This window comes from Ammospiza caudacuta, chromosome Z (assembly GCF_027887145.1).
Source record: "Ammospiza caudacuta isolate bAmmCau1 chromosome Z, bAmmCau1.pri, whole genome shotgun sequence".
Taxonomy (NCBI): domain Eukaryota; kingdom Metazoa; phylum Chordata; class Aves; order Passeriformes; family Passerellidae; genus Ammospiza; species Ammospiza caudacuta.
Window position 1 is genome coordinate 85,112,433 of NC_080632.1, and position 16,580 is coordinate 85,129,012.

Sequence of the window (16,580 nt, forward strand, 5' to 3'; positions counted from 1 at the left end):
ATGATGCTCAGAGTTTTGAAATGTCTCATTTCAATCATTATTTTTCTTGCACAGTGAAAAACACATCTAGATACCAACTAGATGCAAACTACAGTCACACCAGTTTCCTCAACATTTTTGGAAGAGTCCCCTATTTCTGCTAAAAGCATTTGCTTTTAAAAAGCATTGCTTTTTAAAATGCTAAAAGCATTTTAATCATGTGATTAATAAAAAATTGTCTGTCAGCTATTTCCTCCTTTGGAGAGGGAAAAATCCCTGCTTAAATTTCTCTTTTAAACTCAGCTGAAGCACTATAAGAAGCAGCACAGGCAAATCTTCAGGCTTCAGTGTTATAAAATTATTATGACATTCCCATTTTGTGCCATTAGGTGTACACACATAATATAAAAAGCATGCAATTAACTGTTTTCAAATTCTGCTCTACTCCCAAGTTGAGTTAAACTTTTGCTCTGAAAAGGTGAGAAGGTTCAAGGCTCCTGTTCTCAATACCTACATGCTCACCAAGTCCCCAGTTCAGCCCTTCCAAGATAATGCAAGCCAGTTTATTCTCCACTGCTGTCAGGCTGTAGTTTAACAACCAGTCACGGATCAGGGCTATCTCGGATGAAGAAGGCCTCCACAGGTACAGGGGCAGTTCTTTAAACAGATATAAAGAAACCTTTGAGGAAAGAGAGCAGAAAGTGCACATCAGTACTCAGCACACAACAGTAATCAGCTATTTCAAAGGGAGGTATGACCAAAAACCCCACAGAGGGCTCTTTAACACATCCGTTCATAACAACCTGGTATGGCCTCTAGGTTTAACAGGGTGTCTGATTTGAATTATTTAAATTATAGACATCAGCACTTACCATGCCCACCTTCTCAATGGTCTCTCTAATCCGATCCAGCAGTACAGAAATGATCTGTGTGTGGATGCTGGCAATGGCTCCCAAGAGTTCCCGACCAACCTTGGAGAATGTCTCCCTTGTGGAAAGACTAACATAGGACACCTGAGAAGATGAGCAGGGAGAAGTTATTGCTTCTGGCTGACCTCCACTAACATGGAAATAAAATGTCTTTTGGAAAACAAATTGCTCTTGGGCATGGCAGACAAAGTTGATAAATGCCCATATGGAAAGTGAAACTGATTGCCCTAGAAGAACAGGAAAGTTCTGTGTCACACTGCCAAAATAATGTCCAAAACTAAACACAGGAACTACACAGCCACAGGCATTACAGAAAAGAAAAAATCCCACCAAAAACTATAGAAAAAACACCACATAAGGAATTCCAGAGCTACAAGTTAGGCCTGCATGAGAAAAATGAAACAAAAGAAATGTATTTTTATTTATTTGTTTCATTCTGGCTTCGCTTACAGAAAAGCTGTTCTTTTTCCCAGAAAAAACAAGTACTTCAGGTAATTTTAATTCACGGCTTTTTTAAAAAGCAGCACTTTTTTTTAATTCCATGAAAGAACAAACTACAGAAGCCATGAAAGTTTCACACCTTCCACTGCTACAAATAAAAAGAGCATTTTCATTCTTTTCCTGAATGGACCAGTAATGTTACTCACCTCATATATCTCCAAAACAACGATTTTGATAAAATCCTCATCAACATCAGCCCTTTTGGTTTGTGCCATCTGAGCAAATGTGGTGAGCAGACAAATTTTTTCTGAGCAGTTCATTGACTGGAGATACTTTTCAAACTGTGCAAGGTGCTCTGGATCTAGAAAAAAAAAAGTCAAATGAAAAAAAACATGTTTAAAGTGCAGTAGGACACACATCAGCAGCATTTATATAGTTATTCACTCAAAATCCCAGAGAAGTGATCTGTGGAGACCATTCCATGCCAATTACAAATAAAAATTCTGCAAGTATGTAGCCCCAGGTCTTGATTACACCCAGAGCTATAAAGAAAGGCCAGTCTGAGCTTCCCAAATACAATACAAGAAAAAACACTGGATGTTTGGAATCCATCTCTGAAAACAGAGAACTGAACCTGCACAGGCAGGAAGGCTAAGATATATTTTCATTCAAATTCAAAGCAAGTTTCCTCTTCAAACCCAGAAGAGATATTAATAAAAGCAAATAAACATTCCATTCCTCAGGGTGTGGGACAACAGGAAGGTAATGATACAAAGGAACCTGTACAGGGCTTTGAAATGTTTTGGGGTTTTTTTGTTTCTTCCAAACAACTTGAAATAGAGTCTGTGCAGCAAAACAAGCACTAGAAGCAGCATTTAAACTGTAAAAAGTTTTGCAGAGTGAAATGCCTTCTCTGACCCACAACATGCCAACAGACACTGCTTACAGTGATTTTGTCACAGCAGCTGAACATAAAAAAAAAAAAATCCATTGTGCACACAGCTACCTAACCTGGACATGCATGTGCTCAGCGTGCTTGTGATCAAACACGTGCACTTAGGTTACATTCTATTTTAAGGGCTTTCAAGAATTTTGCAACTGTACTCCAACCTGAGAAGGTCAGGCCTGTACAGCAAAACAGCTCATGGAACAGCATGCTAGAGGATTGTGCAATTTCAGAAAACAGCTTCTTCCAAACAGTAGGAGAAACCACACTGCTGATAGATACAGCAGGCAAACAGGGGGTGCCTCATGCACTCACCTCCATTTCCTAGTGCTATTTTTTATCCTTAATGCAGAAGTTACAGAAAACTCTGTTTCCCCTTGTACTTTAGGGTTTGGTTTTTGTTTTTTTTAATGTGATGCAGAAGGACATTAAAAATGACCACATCATTACTGCGTCTAAAGGCACAGCAGGATGACGGTGAGGAAGGAGAAGGGGTGAGCTGACTTCAAACCCACACCAAGCCATAGCAAGGGACTGAAGATGGGGACAAGGAATAAGGAAGCAGAGAGACTCCCCCTAAATCCTGTCCTCTCATAGTGGAGAAGTAACATCTTCACCATCAACTTGGTACTTGACCCTATTCCTTTCCTCTAATCACACTACAACTCAAATACATGATGCCCTAAAAATCAAACTTCTCAAACCTTGTTACTGGCAGCAAGGAAACTGTGACAACAAATAAAATCATAGTATCCTTGGATTAAAGGGATATTAAATATTACTAGATTAAAATCCCTGCCATGGGCAGGGATGCCACTCACTACAATAGCAACCATGCTCCTGATGCCTTAGGATTTTAGCTTTTATGTTTTTCATATATTTGTAATCCTGCAATTCTTTAGTTTATAACCCTAAACTCCATATAAAGTTAGCTACTGATTTCCCATTTCCATCAGACAAAACAATTCCTCTCTAGGCCTGGGAATCAAGGGATTATGGCAATCAACCTTACTGCCTCAGACCCTGAGAAAAGTAAACAAAAACGAGTTGGGGGAGAGCAAACTTGTGGTAAATGCCTTCGTTACCTGAAGCTGCAATTGGAACATTAACCCCCAATACGCAAATGGACCAAACTTATAATGAAAACCCATGACTCCTTGCCATGTGTTTTTGTACAAAAACACCATATTTTGGGTGCAGCCTCTGGGGGTCTTTGTCTGCCCAAAATGTACCTGAAGGCCCTTCAATAAATATAACTGCTTTTTATTCCCTTAATTTTGTCTGGCCTCTGTTTTTAGGTAATGCCAAAAATGCATTACTCCCACCCCCTATGCACTTAATGCCTAAAGCTTCCATCAATTACAAAGGTTTGCTCCACCTGCAGATTCACCACCCTTTTCTCAAGCTTAATTTGGGAGAGGAAATCACTAAAAAACCAAGAGAATGTTAATGTCATGGTCTTCCAGGGTAAAAATTACAGGAAATTAGGCATTAATTGGTTAGTGTCCTTTGAAAGAAAACATTTCAGAAGATTAGATGGATTTCACTGGAAGAACTGTTGATATTCCCTGTCTAGGTCTAGACACTGGTGGAAAACAGCATTATGCTGACAGAACTCACTAAGGAGAATGAAGAGGATAAAGAAATCCTGAATCAGCATACCAGGGACTTTGAAACATAAAAGTTAGCTAGAAGCAAAACAATGCCTGAAAAAGACAATTATACTTTAAAAAATCTGATAATTATATTAAAAAAAAATTGTTATTGCAACCCTTAACAGACACAGTAAAAATTTTCTAGCAAAACCAAAAATAAAGATGTTCTACTGACACAGTGTAACAGTCACTGTTTTGGCTGGGAAGTGCTTATCAGATGAGCACCTCATCCAGTGCACACAACTCCAATCTTGGTATCTCTCTCCCTTTCTGTGTAAATCACCTTAAATGTTACCGAGATTGCACAGAGTCAAAATACTCAGTAACCTCTCAGAATCACCATTTCCTCCTGCTTCTCCACCAAGACTGGGTACATGGGGTAACAGCTACCTGGTATACCAGCCAGCTGAGAAGTAAAACTGACAAAAATGAGATCTGCTCTCCCTGAAGACAGCAAAGAAGCTGTAAAGCAGGGAGCAGTAAACTGTTTGTTTACCTGGCCCCCTGTCAATCAAGTCCTGAAATATTATCCATTAATGCAGCAGCAGAGGGAAACTAGCATTCCAGCTGGCCTCTAAATAGTTCTGCTATGGCTGAAGACACCACGTTCACTGTGCAGATCAACATGGGACAAAAGGCAAGAGGAAATAAAAATAAAGTGTGCGATGAGGACAAGAAATGCATGAAAAGAAGGCTTGAGATAAAGGAAATATAGGTGAGGATGATAAACAGTCTCCCACAATGTGAGTTACTAAAGCCAAAATTAGCAAAAAAGGAGGACTCTAAAACTATCAGCAGCTCAACAGTCAGTCACCAAAAAAAAAAAAAAAAAAAAATCCCAACAAATTTAAAAATTGCCACACCAACCCTAAGTGATACAGAAGTCTGTACTTTAGGATTTAAGCCTCACTCTCCAAATACTGTTGAAGGTCAAGATGGGAAGTCATACAAGAATACACAAGAGGTACCTCCTGCATGTCACTCCTGCAGCTCTGAGGCAGGCACAGAGAAAACCAGGACAGGAAATCTATCAGTTGCTGTTAAATGACAATTTGGGCAAACAGGTACTGGAAAACCATGAGCTGCCCAAGACATTTCAGCAGCCACAGGACCAGTCATGCTGCCAAGGGTGCATTTAACAATGCAGCTGCAAAGAGTTAAACCCACAGCTGATGCAGCAGCAGCTGAATGGATTAGAATTGGTTCTGTGTGGGGGAATTTTACCTTTGAGTCTCTGCTTGTAGTCAGCAGGTTGAAGAGTAGAGCAGAGCTGCTCCAGGTGCTCGTTCTCAGCACAGTGCATGACAAAGAAGAGCCTCCAAAGCATGCTGCTGGACAAGGTTCCATAAGGCATCTCAGACATGAACAGCCAGACTCCCAACCTGTTGGATTTGAAGAGGCACTTAGGAACAGCTCCACCCTGATAAATCCCAGCATTTGCAAAGGAGACATCTCTGGCCCACACCTCTGCTATGTAGCAGAATAAGGAATATGAAGATGTGTATCAGCACCTCAGATTCTGAGCCAACCACATTCTGAACTGACCAAGACTTCAGAGCTTCTGTCAGGTGCTACAATTCATGGCCTACTTCCTCCCCACCTTGATGCTACCAACGCACTGAAAAATCCTACTTATTTCAGTCTTGTTTAAACCATTAAGTATTTAAAGTTACTCCAAATCCCAGTTTCAAGTATTCAACTCCTCCAAAACTAAGCCAGTGAAGACATTACCCACCTTTTTGCCTTCAGAACATGTAGAACAGCTCTAAAAAACAGCTCATCAAACTCCAGCTGCAATTTTTCCACAGAGTAGGGGTGTTCTACTGATCCATATTGTTTATTGCCACTAACATACTGGGCCCAGTGGTCACTCACATGACACAGTGTCATCCTACACAGCAGAGCAAACAAGACAAAGAAAGATCATTAAGTATGTCACCATCACAGGAAAACACAGACAAGGGCAACCAGATTAGAGTCTAGCCACAAGAGACATGTCCAACATTTTGCCTTCTGGGTTCCGGAGCTTTCTATATAAATTGTATCGGTCAAATTTCTGTGTTCTCTTTCCTTGGTTTTGCAAGCTCACAAGGCACAATATTCTGTTACAGCAAACTAGTTTGTGTGTGACCTTTGGAGACTTAAGGTAACTGTACACAATGAAATGGCAGAAAGTTCATATGGGAATAATTACACTGAGAAAACTACTGCCTCCATAACACAAAGGAAAAGATGGATTTTGTTTCTGATTTGACTGTATTCCCCCTTGAGAATACACTCATAGAAGCCATGTAGAGTAAATGCTAGAGATTTAAAAATAAAGAGCAGTATTTAGGCTTCAAATACATTACTGCAACAATAGGACAATTTGCAGGAAGCAAATTAAAAACCCCAAAACAATTCTGAGTAATAAAGGAAATAAAGCAGTAACATTGGTTATAGATAGGAGAAATTGAAGGAATTCCTGTTTGTTGGGTTTCATTGAGTATACAATACAAGCCTAACAACATCACTAATATATCAGCCTCATGCCCCACAGCTTACCTGGCTCCTCTGTACCAAAAGCATTTACATTTTGCAATTCCCCATTTCAGATTCCCAGACTGGCTAATGCTGAACTGACCCAATGTCAGAGCAAAACCTACCTGAGAACCATTTGGGTGGGGTTTGGGGTTTTTTGTTAGTTTTATGGTTGGTTCTGGGGATTTTTCAGCAGCTCTGAATATCTAATGTATGTATAAAATGGACTAAATCACTCCACAGAGAAAAAAAATCTCTTACTTGATGAGCTGACCAATTCTCTTCACAAACTGCCGGTACCGTGCTCTGTTAAACGTTTCTAATCCCACAGACAGAAGTTCCACTAAGGAGTTTGCAAAGGCAAAAATCTTCATCATCTTCTGGGGAGATGTTTTTTCAGGAAAATAAGCACCTAAGACAGAGACACAAAAATAAGTGCCAAAAAAATAAGTGAATTTTGGATTTTTAAGTAACTTAACAAGCACTCAAATCAACAATTCACCATCTTGTGAACTGGAATGTATGCTTTGTTTATGACATGAACAATAAATACCTGCTAAGTATGAAAGTGCAAATAAACTATGCAGGTAATAAGACCTCTGGCAAGCAATTACAACTAAGAGGTGAGGGGGAAGAATAGCTCTGAAACACTTTTGGGAGTTAACTGACAACCAAACCCAAACTGAGGGAAAAGACTCTAATGGTTTGCATATTGCAATGAGGTTTTTATTTATCCCATACACAGGGCATATACTTCCAGCTCATCTCTATAGCCTGCAAGCTGCTGCACAGGTTCATTATTATTTTTCTCAGAGAGCTTCATAGTACAGTAGCACTCTTGGCAGTGGCAGTCATTAATATAATTAGCATAAACAAAATGAAGAATGACTGTCTAGCAACTGATTTACCTTCAGATGTAAACCCAAGGAATTGCTGAAAGAGCTCGTGAAATGGGAACTGTGACAACAGAGCAATCAAGTCATCTTCCAAGAGCAGAATCCAGCTTGTTTCAGGATCCTCATCCTATAGATAAATACAGGTATTTTCGGTATCTCTACAGTAAAACCAGTAGTAAAGGGCTTCACTATTGTACTAATTTATAGTTTTGATAGGAGCAACTGAAATATTTGAATTCTCTCTGATAATACTCATTACTGGAAGCTCCACTTTAGTTATACCACAGAGATAAATGAGACTAAAATAGAAGTAAATTCAAATCATGCTTTTTAACTTAACAACTCAGATTTTCTTCACTCATTTTACAAAGATAAAGCTTGAACAAAAGCATAAAGGACAAAACAAAGAGAAACAAAAGAAGTAATCTTCTGTACCTCTTCTCCTCCTTCATCTACCAGAGTCCAGTTCCCAGATTCCTTCCCAGAAGAAGAGGAACTTCTCCTTTCACTTGGTTTCATATGGCACATGAAGTCCACACGATTTCTGGTTTAAAGTGAAAAATCAAGGGTAAAAAATTAGAAAACTAAAAATTCTGAATTTAATAACCTTTCAGTTAACAGAAGATATTAAAAATCCAGATGCAAGAGGAAGAATTTAGCAAGTAAAGCAGAAAAATGCCTGGCAGAGAAGGCCCTGGGGGCGCTGGTGCCAGGGGCTGGACACGAGCCCAGGGTGCCCAGGGGGGCAGGAGGCCAATGGCCCCTGGGCTGTCCCAGCCTGGCTGTGACACAGCCCCAGGGCAGGGCCTGTCCCTGTGCCGGCCCTGCTGAGGCAGCTCCAGTGCTGGGGACAGCTCTGGGCCCTCAGCACAAGAGAGACACCGAGGGGCTGGAGCGTGTCCAGGGCAGGGAACGGAGCTGGGAAGGGGCTGGAGCCCCAGGAGAGGCTGAGGGAGCTGGGCAGGGGCTGAGCCTGGAGCAAAGGAGGCTCAGGGGGGCCCTTGTGGCTCTGCACAGCTCCTGACAGGAGTGCAGTGCTCCCCTGGGGACAGCTGTGGAGGAGTCAAACTCTGCTCCCAAGTTACAAATGACAGGACCATAAACAGCCTCAACTTGCACTAGAGGAGGTTTGGATTAGATATTAGGGAAAATTTTTCATAGAAACTTGTTCAGGCACTGCAAGAGATTGTTTGGGGCAGTGGAGGAGTCAACATCTCTGGAAGCGTTCAGAAGGCTTGTGGATGTGGCACCAGAGGACACATGGCTCAGCAGTGGACACAGTGGTTCTGGGTTAAGGGCTGGACTCAACAACCTTAAAGGTGTTTTCCAGCCTAAACAATGCTGTGATTGTAAATGACTCTAGGATAACCTGGTTCCTGACATTCAGGAGCTGTAACAGATAAGCCTCAGCTCTTTTACCAGTAAGAGCAGACCCTGTGGAGGCTCTGAGTTCTGGTATCAGCATTTGGAGCAGCACCCCAGGCACATTAAGTTGGCCTTTGTTACAAACACAAGTATCAAAAGGCACTGGCAACACACATTCCCTCAGGATACACTGGTTTTCCCAGCCAGTTCTAGAAATTAAATGTAAAAATAAAACCCTTTAAATTAACAGCTTTCAATAACAAGACTCCCACTTAACTCAAACTCAAGCTATCAAGATCACAGTGACAATCCTAAATACCCAGTTTGATTCTTTGACCTCAAAATTTGGGCAGAGGGAGAGGCAAGTTATGTATTTTATCTGGAGAACATAATCGCTTTCACTTGTGAGTGATTTGATTAACTACCTTCTCTAAGCACCACATTTCTACTAGATTTTTTTAGAATTTTTTTTAAAAGGATGAAAATATATCAAGATGCCCAATCAGTGTGTACAACATCTCAACACCTTTACTCAGGGGATTCTATTGCAGCAGAGAGTATAAAAAGAGGAGACAGTATAAAAAACAGGCCACAGTTTTTTCAGTTCTCAGCAAAGCAAGAGATATTTCAGAAGCCACAGTAACAAAATGTGTGGGTTTGTCAGTCTTCACAGCTATTTCACAGCTGAAAGAAAGCTGCATCATACTGTGTACAGCAAAAGGAGGTACTGCCAAGGCTGAATTGTAAGATGAATGAGTAAAAAGACCTTGATTTAAACTGTGAATCTATTTGTGCCCACTTTTATGACTTTGCCTGCAATGAACTTTCAGACTTTTACAAGTAGATTGTAGGTTGTGTTTTCTATTCTAAAATAATCAGAACATATTTATAAAATAATGTTCATACTTACTTGACAGGAGACATAAGCAAGGCAAGAGATTGCATGAAATGAAAGACACCCGATGGGTTACCCAAGACTTTGATCTGAAATTAAATGCAAAAATCTAAGTAAATGTAAATAGGCAAAAGGCAAATTATTCTCAGCAGAGAAATTCACATTTCTCATTTCTCATAGCTTTTTGTTAAGACTTAGAAGAATCCATAAATGACAGCATCCACACCCTGGACAAAGTATTGCCATGGCAAAATATTGTGACTTGTCCAAAAGAATTACTGAGAAAAATTAAAGGAGGGGTGGGAGGGGAAAAACCCAGATCAAAAGCTGCACAAAATAAAAGACAACCTCTCTCTTTGTGCCACATGTAGGTCTGGGCACCAGGGGTAATTCAGACACTGAGCACAGGGGAAGATAAAATCCTACCACATTAGGTTAATTGGACTCAATGGTATTAAGGGCCTTTCCCAAGCTAATTTATTCTACTCTATACTTCTACTGCATTGTTTGCCTTTCCTTTTAGTTAAATTTTCCTGTAACTAGATTCCAATGTTTTCTCCTCATAGAAGGGCAAATATGTTCTTTGAAAAACACCCTGGTGCCTTTGGATATCCACAATCCATCTGACCTAGACAAAGTGAACTCTTTCCTTTGTCCCTGAACTTTCCAGGGAAACCAGTCCCACTTCAATGCATAGGATACAAAAAAATCTGTTCCTCCTGATCCCTTACACAGCACAGAGCTGACTCCAATCTCACTTTTTATATACAGCTGAAGTCTAAGTATGCCTTCCACTTTTTAGAGAACACTCCCAAATCCTGGTGCATAAGGCTCCCTTTCATGGAATCTCTCCAGTCAAGAGTGAAGTGTGTTCCCATGTCAACCTGCACATGGTTGTCCTAACATGGAAAAACGTATTCCCTGACAAACCCCTCACTGCCACCATGATTCCACACATCTGGAAAGGCAGTCATGAGGGATTAAGCAGGCACAAGACACTCTCCTCCCCTACCCAGGCCAGTCCCACTCCAACCTGCTGGCAGTAAAGAATTAAACATTCACACCTGGATGAATGGACAAGCCCACTGGCTGATGCCAGCTGGACACCGAAGGATGTGGTTGAAGAGGAAGAGGTGGTCACCTGGACAGCCAATTCTCTGCAGCACAGACACCTACAGGGAAGTGTATTGAAATCAGCTAAATAACCCTGAAGTTCATTTCCTCACAGTCTTGCTAACTAGAGTAATATTGTTCATTTCTCACCCTTTCTAACAAACCTGCATTTTCAGAGCACGTTACAGGAGAACAATATTTAAAATCTGTTCGCTTGCCTTATGAGCCACAAACCATTTTTTTGGCGTTAAGTAACTATTTTTTCTACAACTGCATTGAAATCTAATTCATTTAGAAACTGGCAGGAACAAAGGTTTCTCCAACATGGCAAGTCTGAACAGCTCTAATTTCAAAATAAGTAAAAGCACAATGAGTATTATTAACTTCACTGTGAGTAGTGTTGGCTGCTCAAGTGCCAATCCCCACTAATGCTACTTGATTTTTTCAGACAAGGGAATCAATTCTAAAGATCTGCTAAGAGATTCTGTTCCTCAAATAGAACAAACCCCCTAAAAAAAAAACATTGCCCACAAGACAGGAAGCGAAACAGTGACACTTCCAGAAATTATTCCTGAATTCATCCTGTATGTTGGATCAGATATATCCATGTCTACTCCCTCACCAGTCTCTGCAGCCACATGAGAAGGTCACTGTGAAATTGAGGATCTTCAATAACCCTGCGAGTGAAGCTGAAAAGGACACTGATACATTCCTTCAGATGGCTCAGGTCTGAAGAGAGATTTTCTGACTGCTTTGAAACTGCAAATTAAAAACAGAATTAATTAAGCTTTGAGAAGAAGTAGCAGCATGAAAAATGGGTTTGGGGCTGGACATAAGACTGCTCTCTGTATGAGAGCAGACAGCAAGACATTTCAACACTAAATTTGTCAGAAGAGAATACTTAAGAGCACTTTGTTTAATCTTGTAATTAAGCTCTGGACACTAATTATAAGAAGAATATACTGTGGTTATTCTCACAAAAGGCTTTCCCTCAACATCATTTTTAAGAACCATTTACCATGCACATAAACTATCTGAGAGGTGGAGTGCAAAGGGAGGAGCAATAAGAAAGAAAAATATCTGGGCCAGGAGGAGGAGAAATACTTTAGCTAAAAGATTATATTGGCACAAACTCAAACAAAACACTCAGGATGAAAACCAAAAAGATAGTTCTAAATATTAAGAGCTTAAGATTTCAAATGGCCTTCCAAGAGAAAGTAAAGTAGGAAAAATATCCAGCTCATTTTAGAATTAGGAAAAAGAACTGTATCAGATATTGCCTTGGACAAAAAAATATTGAGAATTTAGGTGTCCCATCCACACAGTGTTTCAGTACAGTAATCAGTGTCAGTCTGCAGCTCAGACAGCAGAACTTCTGCATTCAGCTTTTACTGCCCAGGTGATAAGGTCAAGACAATTGGACATTTTCCTGTGAGAAAAAAGTTTCACTGATCCCTACAGAAGACCAACAGTTTTTTGTAACAGGGGAGAAACTACAGCACACAAATTCCGTGACAAGAGCCCAAAACTCCAGCCACACACAAGGTGCTGGCACCCTGAGCAGGACTGGGAACACAGCAAACACACCTTGTTCCTGCTGCTGCAGGGCCACGGATCTCAGCAGGGACGAGCTGCTGAGCAGCCTGTAAACATAGGACTCCACCTGCAAGCGGGACAGCACCGAGGTGTACGAGTGCAGCGCCAGGGTCTGGTGCACGTGCTCTGCTTTGGCCTCAAAGAGCTTCTTCAGCTCCCCCAGCACGCCCTCGTTCAGCTCCACTGTCTGGAAGCGGTGGTGGCCTGTCACCTTGCACTGATCTGCACACACTCCCTGAAAAGAGAGCAAATATTTTATGTCAGTAGCTCTGACATTTTGTTGGGTCAGCACAACTGAAATCAATCACGATATAACCCTCTCTTAAACAGATTTCAAGGCTTTCATAAAAGGGGACATTTCATAAATGGAAAAGACAAATATTTGGCAATATCCTATGTGCTTTTGAGAGGTGCCAACCACTGAAGATTCATATCCTTGATTTCTGAAGAAAAATATTTCATGAACCCTCAGTAACTTTGGTTTGGAAACAGCCAGAATTTACTTGCCTGCAGCACTGAGAGATGTGAACAAAACCAGGTGTCTCACTCCCAGTGAGTGCACCTGCTTCTCAGTTTACAGATTTCCATAATATTTGGACCTGCTATTTTAAAACTAAAACATTCGCCGGAATGAGATAAATATTTCCCAAACACCCAGGACAAATAATTTGCAGCAATTCCCTACTGCATGTTTAAAATATTTTCCTCTGCCTCATCTCTACTCCTTCAGCACAAGAAAAATACAATAAATCATATTCTTGCTATTCCTACAATAAATAACATTCCTGTTAATCTTTTATGCAATAAGGAAACATTCCTAAGAGCCAGCACTGCGAAAGCTTACCTTGAAAGCATCCCTGTGTTTCCTAAATTAGTAGAGTAAGAATTTTAAATTGGTATAAAGACAACAATTATTCTGTACACACAATAAATATATAGTGAATTGAGATGAAATAAAGCAAGTAGCAATCTTACACAACTCTGTTGTGGCATTAGAAGATGCAAGAGTGAAGCCAAAATTGCTTTTGGTACAGAAAACGATCACTGCAAACCTTAGAATCTAGTGAGGTTCAGTGTTATTCCCCAAGAAAAAGGAAAGTATCCAGATATGTTCAGTTCCTCAACTCTGGTGAAGTGCACTCACAGAAAGAGTAAAATCTACCCTATGCATAGGTGTAGAGCACCTCGGGACAATTTTGATGACGTGTGGGCTATAAACATCATCAGAACAATTTCATTCATTCCCATATTAATGCTGAGCTCCAAAGGCAAGTGCCACAGAAGGAGTCTGGAGGAAAACTTTTCTGATGTGTGCCCCAAAGAGCTCCATAAACCTCTCTGGTTTGCAGGCAAAAATGTTACAGAGTACCAAGCCCATTCTGGAGGTAAGAAAAACCACAGCTACACTTATGGAACAAGTTACTGCAAGTGGATTAGGGAGCCCTAATGCTCCCTCTGAGTTGGGGCGGCTCCTGAGCACAACTCAAGCTCCCTGCAGCAGGAATGACATCAATGGAAACTGTCCCTACCCTTGGCATCAGGCCAGATGGGACATCAGTGCTACAGCCACTCCACCACTGTCCCCCAGGGGTGCCTGGAGTGCTGGGAAACTTCACCTGACACCAGGGACAGAACTGGGTGTACACAGCTCATCCCTTCTGACCCAAAAAGAAATCACCAACACACATCCCACTGCCCTGCACACATCAGAGGTTAAAAATCAAACAAAAAAACTGTCTTAAGTCTCAAGAGGATGATATTCTGAAGTACTGGGGCTCAGAGGAGAGACAGAAAGCAAAGGCAATAATCTCTGGACATGGAACTTTAGAGCCAGAGGAAGTCCAGAGGAAGCAAAGAAGTTGGTAAGAGGACTGGAGCACCTTCCCTATAAAGACAGGCTGAGAAAGCTGGAGCTGCTTAGCCTGGAAAAGAGGAGTGTAGAGACCTCACAGCACCTTCCAGTATCTGGAAGGGGCTTAAATGGAAGCTGGACAAGGATTCTTCACCAGGAACTGTAGCAACAGTAACTGTAGTTCTGTTACTACACAACAGGACAACAAGAAAGAGGTCAAGGAACCAATGACTAAAGGGATTACACTGAAACAAGGGGTAATTTAGGCTAGTTATTAAGAAAAAAAACCCTTTACTGTGAGTGTGGTGAGACACTGGCACAGGCAGCCCAGGAAGGTTGCCCCAATCCTGGCAGTGCTCAAAGCCAGGCTGGGTAAGGCCTTGAACAACCTGGTCTAGTGTGAGGTGTTCCTGCCCATAGAAAGCAGGGTTGGGATTAGATAAACCTGGCAAGTAAAGTTAACTTCCAAATAGTCTGGGCTCAAAAGCAGCTTCAGCAACAGCACCTGCACAGTTTTCTGCTGTTCCTTGAAAGTCCATAATCTCCCCTTCACATTTTGGCAGTCTGTTGCCATGGCCTGCAGCTCTGCCTCAGCCAAGAGCAGCTGCTTCCTGCAGCGCATGTAGTTCAGGAGCAGCTCGTAGAACTCGTGCCTGTCCTGGTGAGCCACGCTCTCGAACTCCTCGGCGTAGGAGTCGACATTCTCCAGCCAGGAGCAGGGCTCAAAGATCTTCAGCTGCTCCCTGGTGAAAGGCACCAGCTCTGGCTCGGAGGGCAGCTCTGGGTACAGCCTCTCGTGGTGCAGCAGGGGCTTCACTGCCACGATGGTGGGCTTCTCGTAGGACAGCTCCAGGGACAGGTCTGGGTACGCCGGCCGCGCAACGCGCGCCTTGCACTTCTCGGGGCGCTGGGAGGTGCTGGGGGGAAGCTTCTCTGAAGAGCAGCAGAGAGGATCTCTGAAGTCTGGTCGGTTTTCAGCTCTTCTGCCCTGCACAAAGCCCATCACTGACAGAGGGGGAGCAGTACTGGACTGAAAGGTACTGCTCAGTAAGTCAGAATTTCTAGATCCACTAGCACCTGCCTCCACAGGGCTCTGAGGTTTGTCCAACTTGCTCTTCTCAACGCCCCCCACACATTCCTCCTGGGAAGGATCAGCTTTGACCTCTTCTGCATCTTTGGGAGGCTCCAGAGCCACTGCCAGAGCCCCTTCATTTGCTGAGGATAAATGATTTTGGGGGGTGTCAGACACATCAGTTACAGCTCTTCTATTTTCTACTTCATCTCTGAGCTGAATTTCTGTGAATTCTGCAGTATGTTCCACTTGCACTCTCACGGCTTGAGAAGACCCTTCTGCCACAGGAGGCAGGAAAACATCATCAGGCTCTTGTACCTGGGGCTCCTCATTACTTCTTTTCTTTTTTTCCTAAGAAAACAAAAAATTAACAGTGTCACTACCAAGTGAATCCCTTCATCTTGCATCCCAAATCCCACCAACACCAAAAGTAGTATTTGTCAGCATTATGACTCCAAAAGCCCTTTTAAATATATTAATTTTCATAATATTAAAGATAAAAATAAATATACCAAACAAATCCCTGTTCTTTAGCTGCCCTATGAAGACTGTCTACCACTGTGTGGTTTTGTGCTCTTGCACAAGGCTTCAACATTTCTAAGCAAAAATCTATAAATATCACAGGACAGACTGTTTAATCAACACAGAAAACAATCAACACAACACACCTAAGAAGAGTTACTCAATCTCACCTATTGACAGGAAAAAAAAACCAAAACAACAAAGTTACTCTGTGATCCAGATCCATCTTACGGTTACAGAATATTTTAGTGACTAGGAAAATATTTTCAAAACAGTAATTTCAGAACAAAGCAAGTCTGGAATGTAACCCTTAGCTACATTCTAAAACCATGGTAATTACTGAAATACCTACTTTCAGCAAGCAATACATAGAAAAACTTAACAGTGTCATTAAAACTGTTAATCAATTTAAAATCACAATTAGTTTGAGGCTCAATAATTCCCACAAATCTAATCTAAACTGTAGATTAGCTTCCTTTCCAAAAACACAGCACAGGAAATGAACTAAGATTTTGATAATCTGTAAATCATTTGCCAATTCATTGGCACAGTGATTAGCCAATCTGTAAATTGTGTAGATCTAGCACTTTATTAGGAGCAAAACCGAGGAGTTAGGTCACAGTGCTCCAGTTTTGGATGACCCAGATAATGTAACAATGAACACAGGTGAAATGAGTACAAGCTTTTAATTTTGGGGAAATAATAATAGGAAAAAGTCTACAGTTCTGGAAACTTGCTTGCAGTATCACATATAATTTTACTAAACATCTGTATGTTTTTGCCTTAAGAGAAAGCATAA

At 41.4% G+C, this 16,580-nt stretch overlaps 1 protein-coding gene across 1 annotated transcript in view; it reads right to left on the minus strand.

Annotated features, from left to right (window-relative positions):
- The window catches only part of EPG5 (ectopic P-granules 5 autophagy tethering factor), a 52,859-nt gene that overhangs the window by 35,943 nt on the left and 336 nt on the right, over positions 1 to 16,580 (minus strand). The window contains exons 2-14 of the mRNA XM_058824485.1: positions 14,693 to 15,610; positions 12,327 to 12,570; positions 11,362 to 11,498; positions 10,691 to 10,798; positions 9,642 to 9,715; positions 7,802 to 7,910; positions 7,379 to 7,493; positions 6,732 to 6,882; positions 5,686 to 5,841; positions 5,175 to 5,332; positions 1,556 to 1,710; positions 852 to 992; positions 494 to 658 (exon numbers count right to left, since the gene is read on the minus strand). Of these exons, the coding sequence (XP_058680468.1) occupies positions 494 to 658; positions 852 to 992; positions 1,556 to 1,710; positions 5,175 to 5,332; positions 5,686 to 5,841; positions 6,732 to 6,882; positions 7,379 to 7,493; positions 7,802 to 7,910; positions 9,642 to 9,715; positions 10,691 to 10,798; positions 11,362 to 11,498; positions 12,327 to 12,570; positions 14,693 to 15,610 (2,631 nt within the window). The remainder of the gene's footprint in view (positions 1 to 493; positions 659 to 851; positions 993 to 1,555; positions 1,711 to 5,174; positions 5,333 to 5,685; positions 5,842 to 6,731; positions 6,883 to 7,378; positions 7,494 to 7,801; positions 7,911 to 9,641; positions 9,716 to 10,690; positions 10,799 to 11,361; positions 11,499 to 12,326; positions 12,571 to 14,692; positions 15,611 to 16,580) is intronic.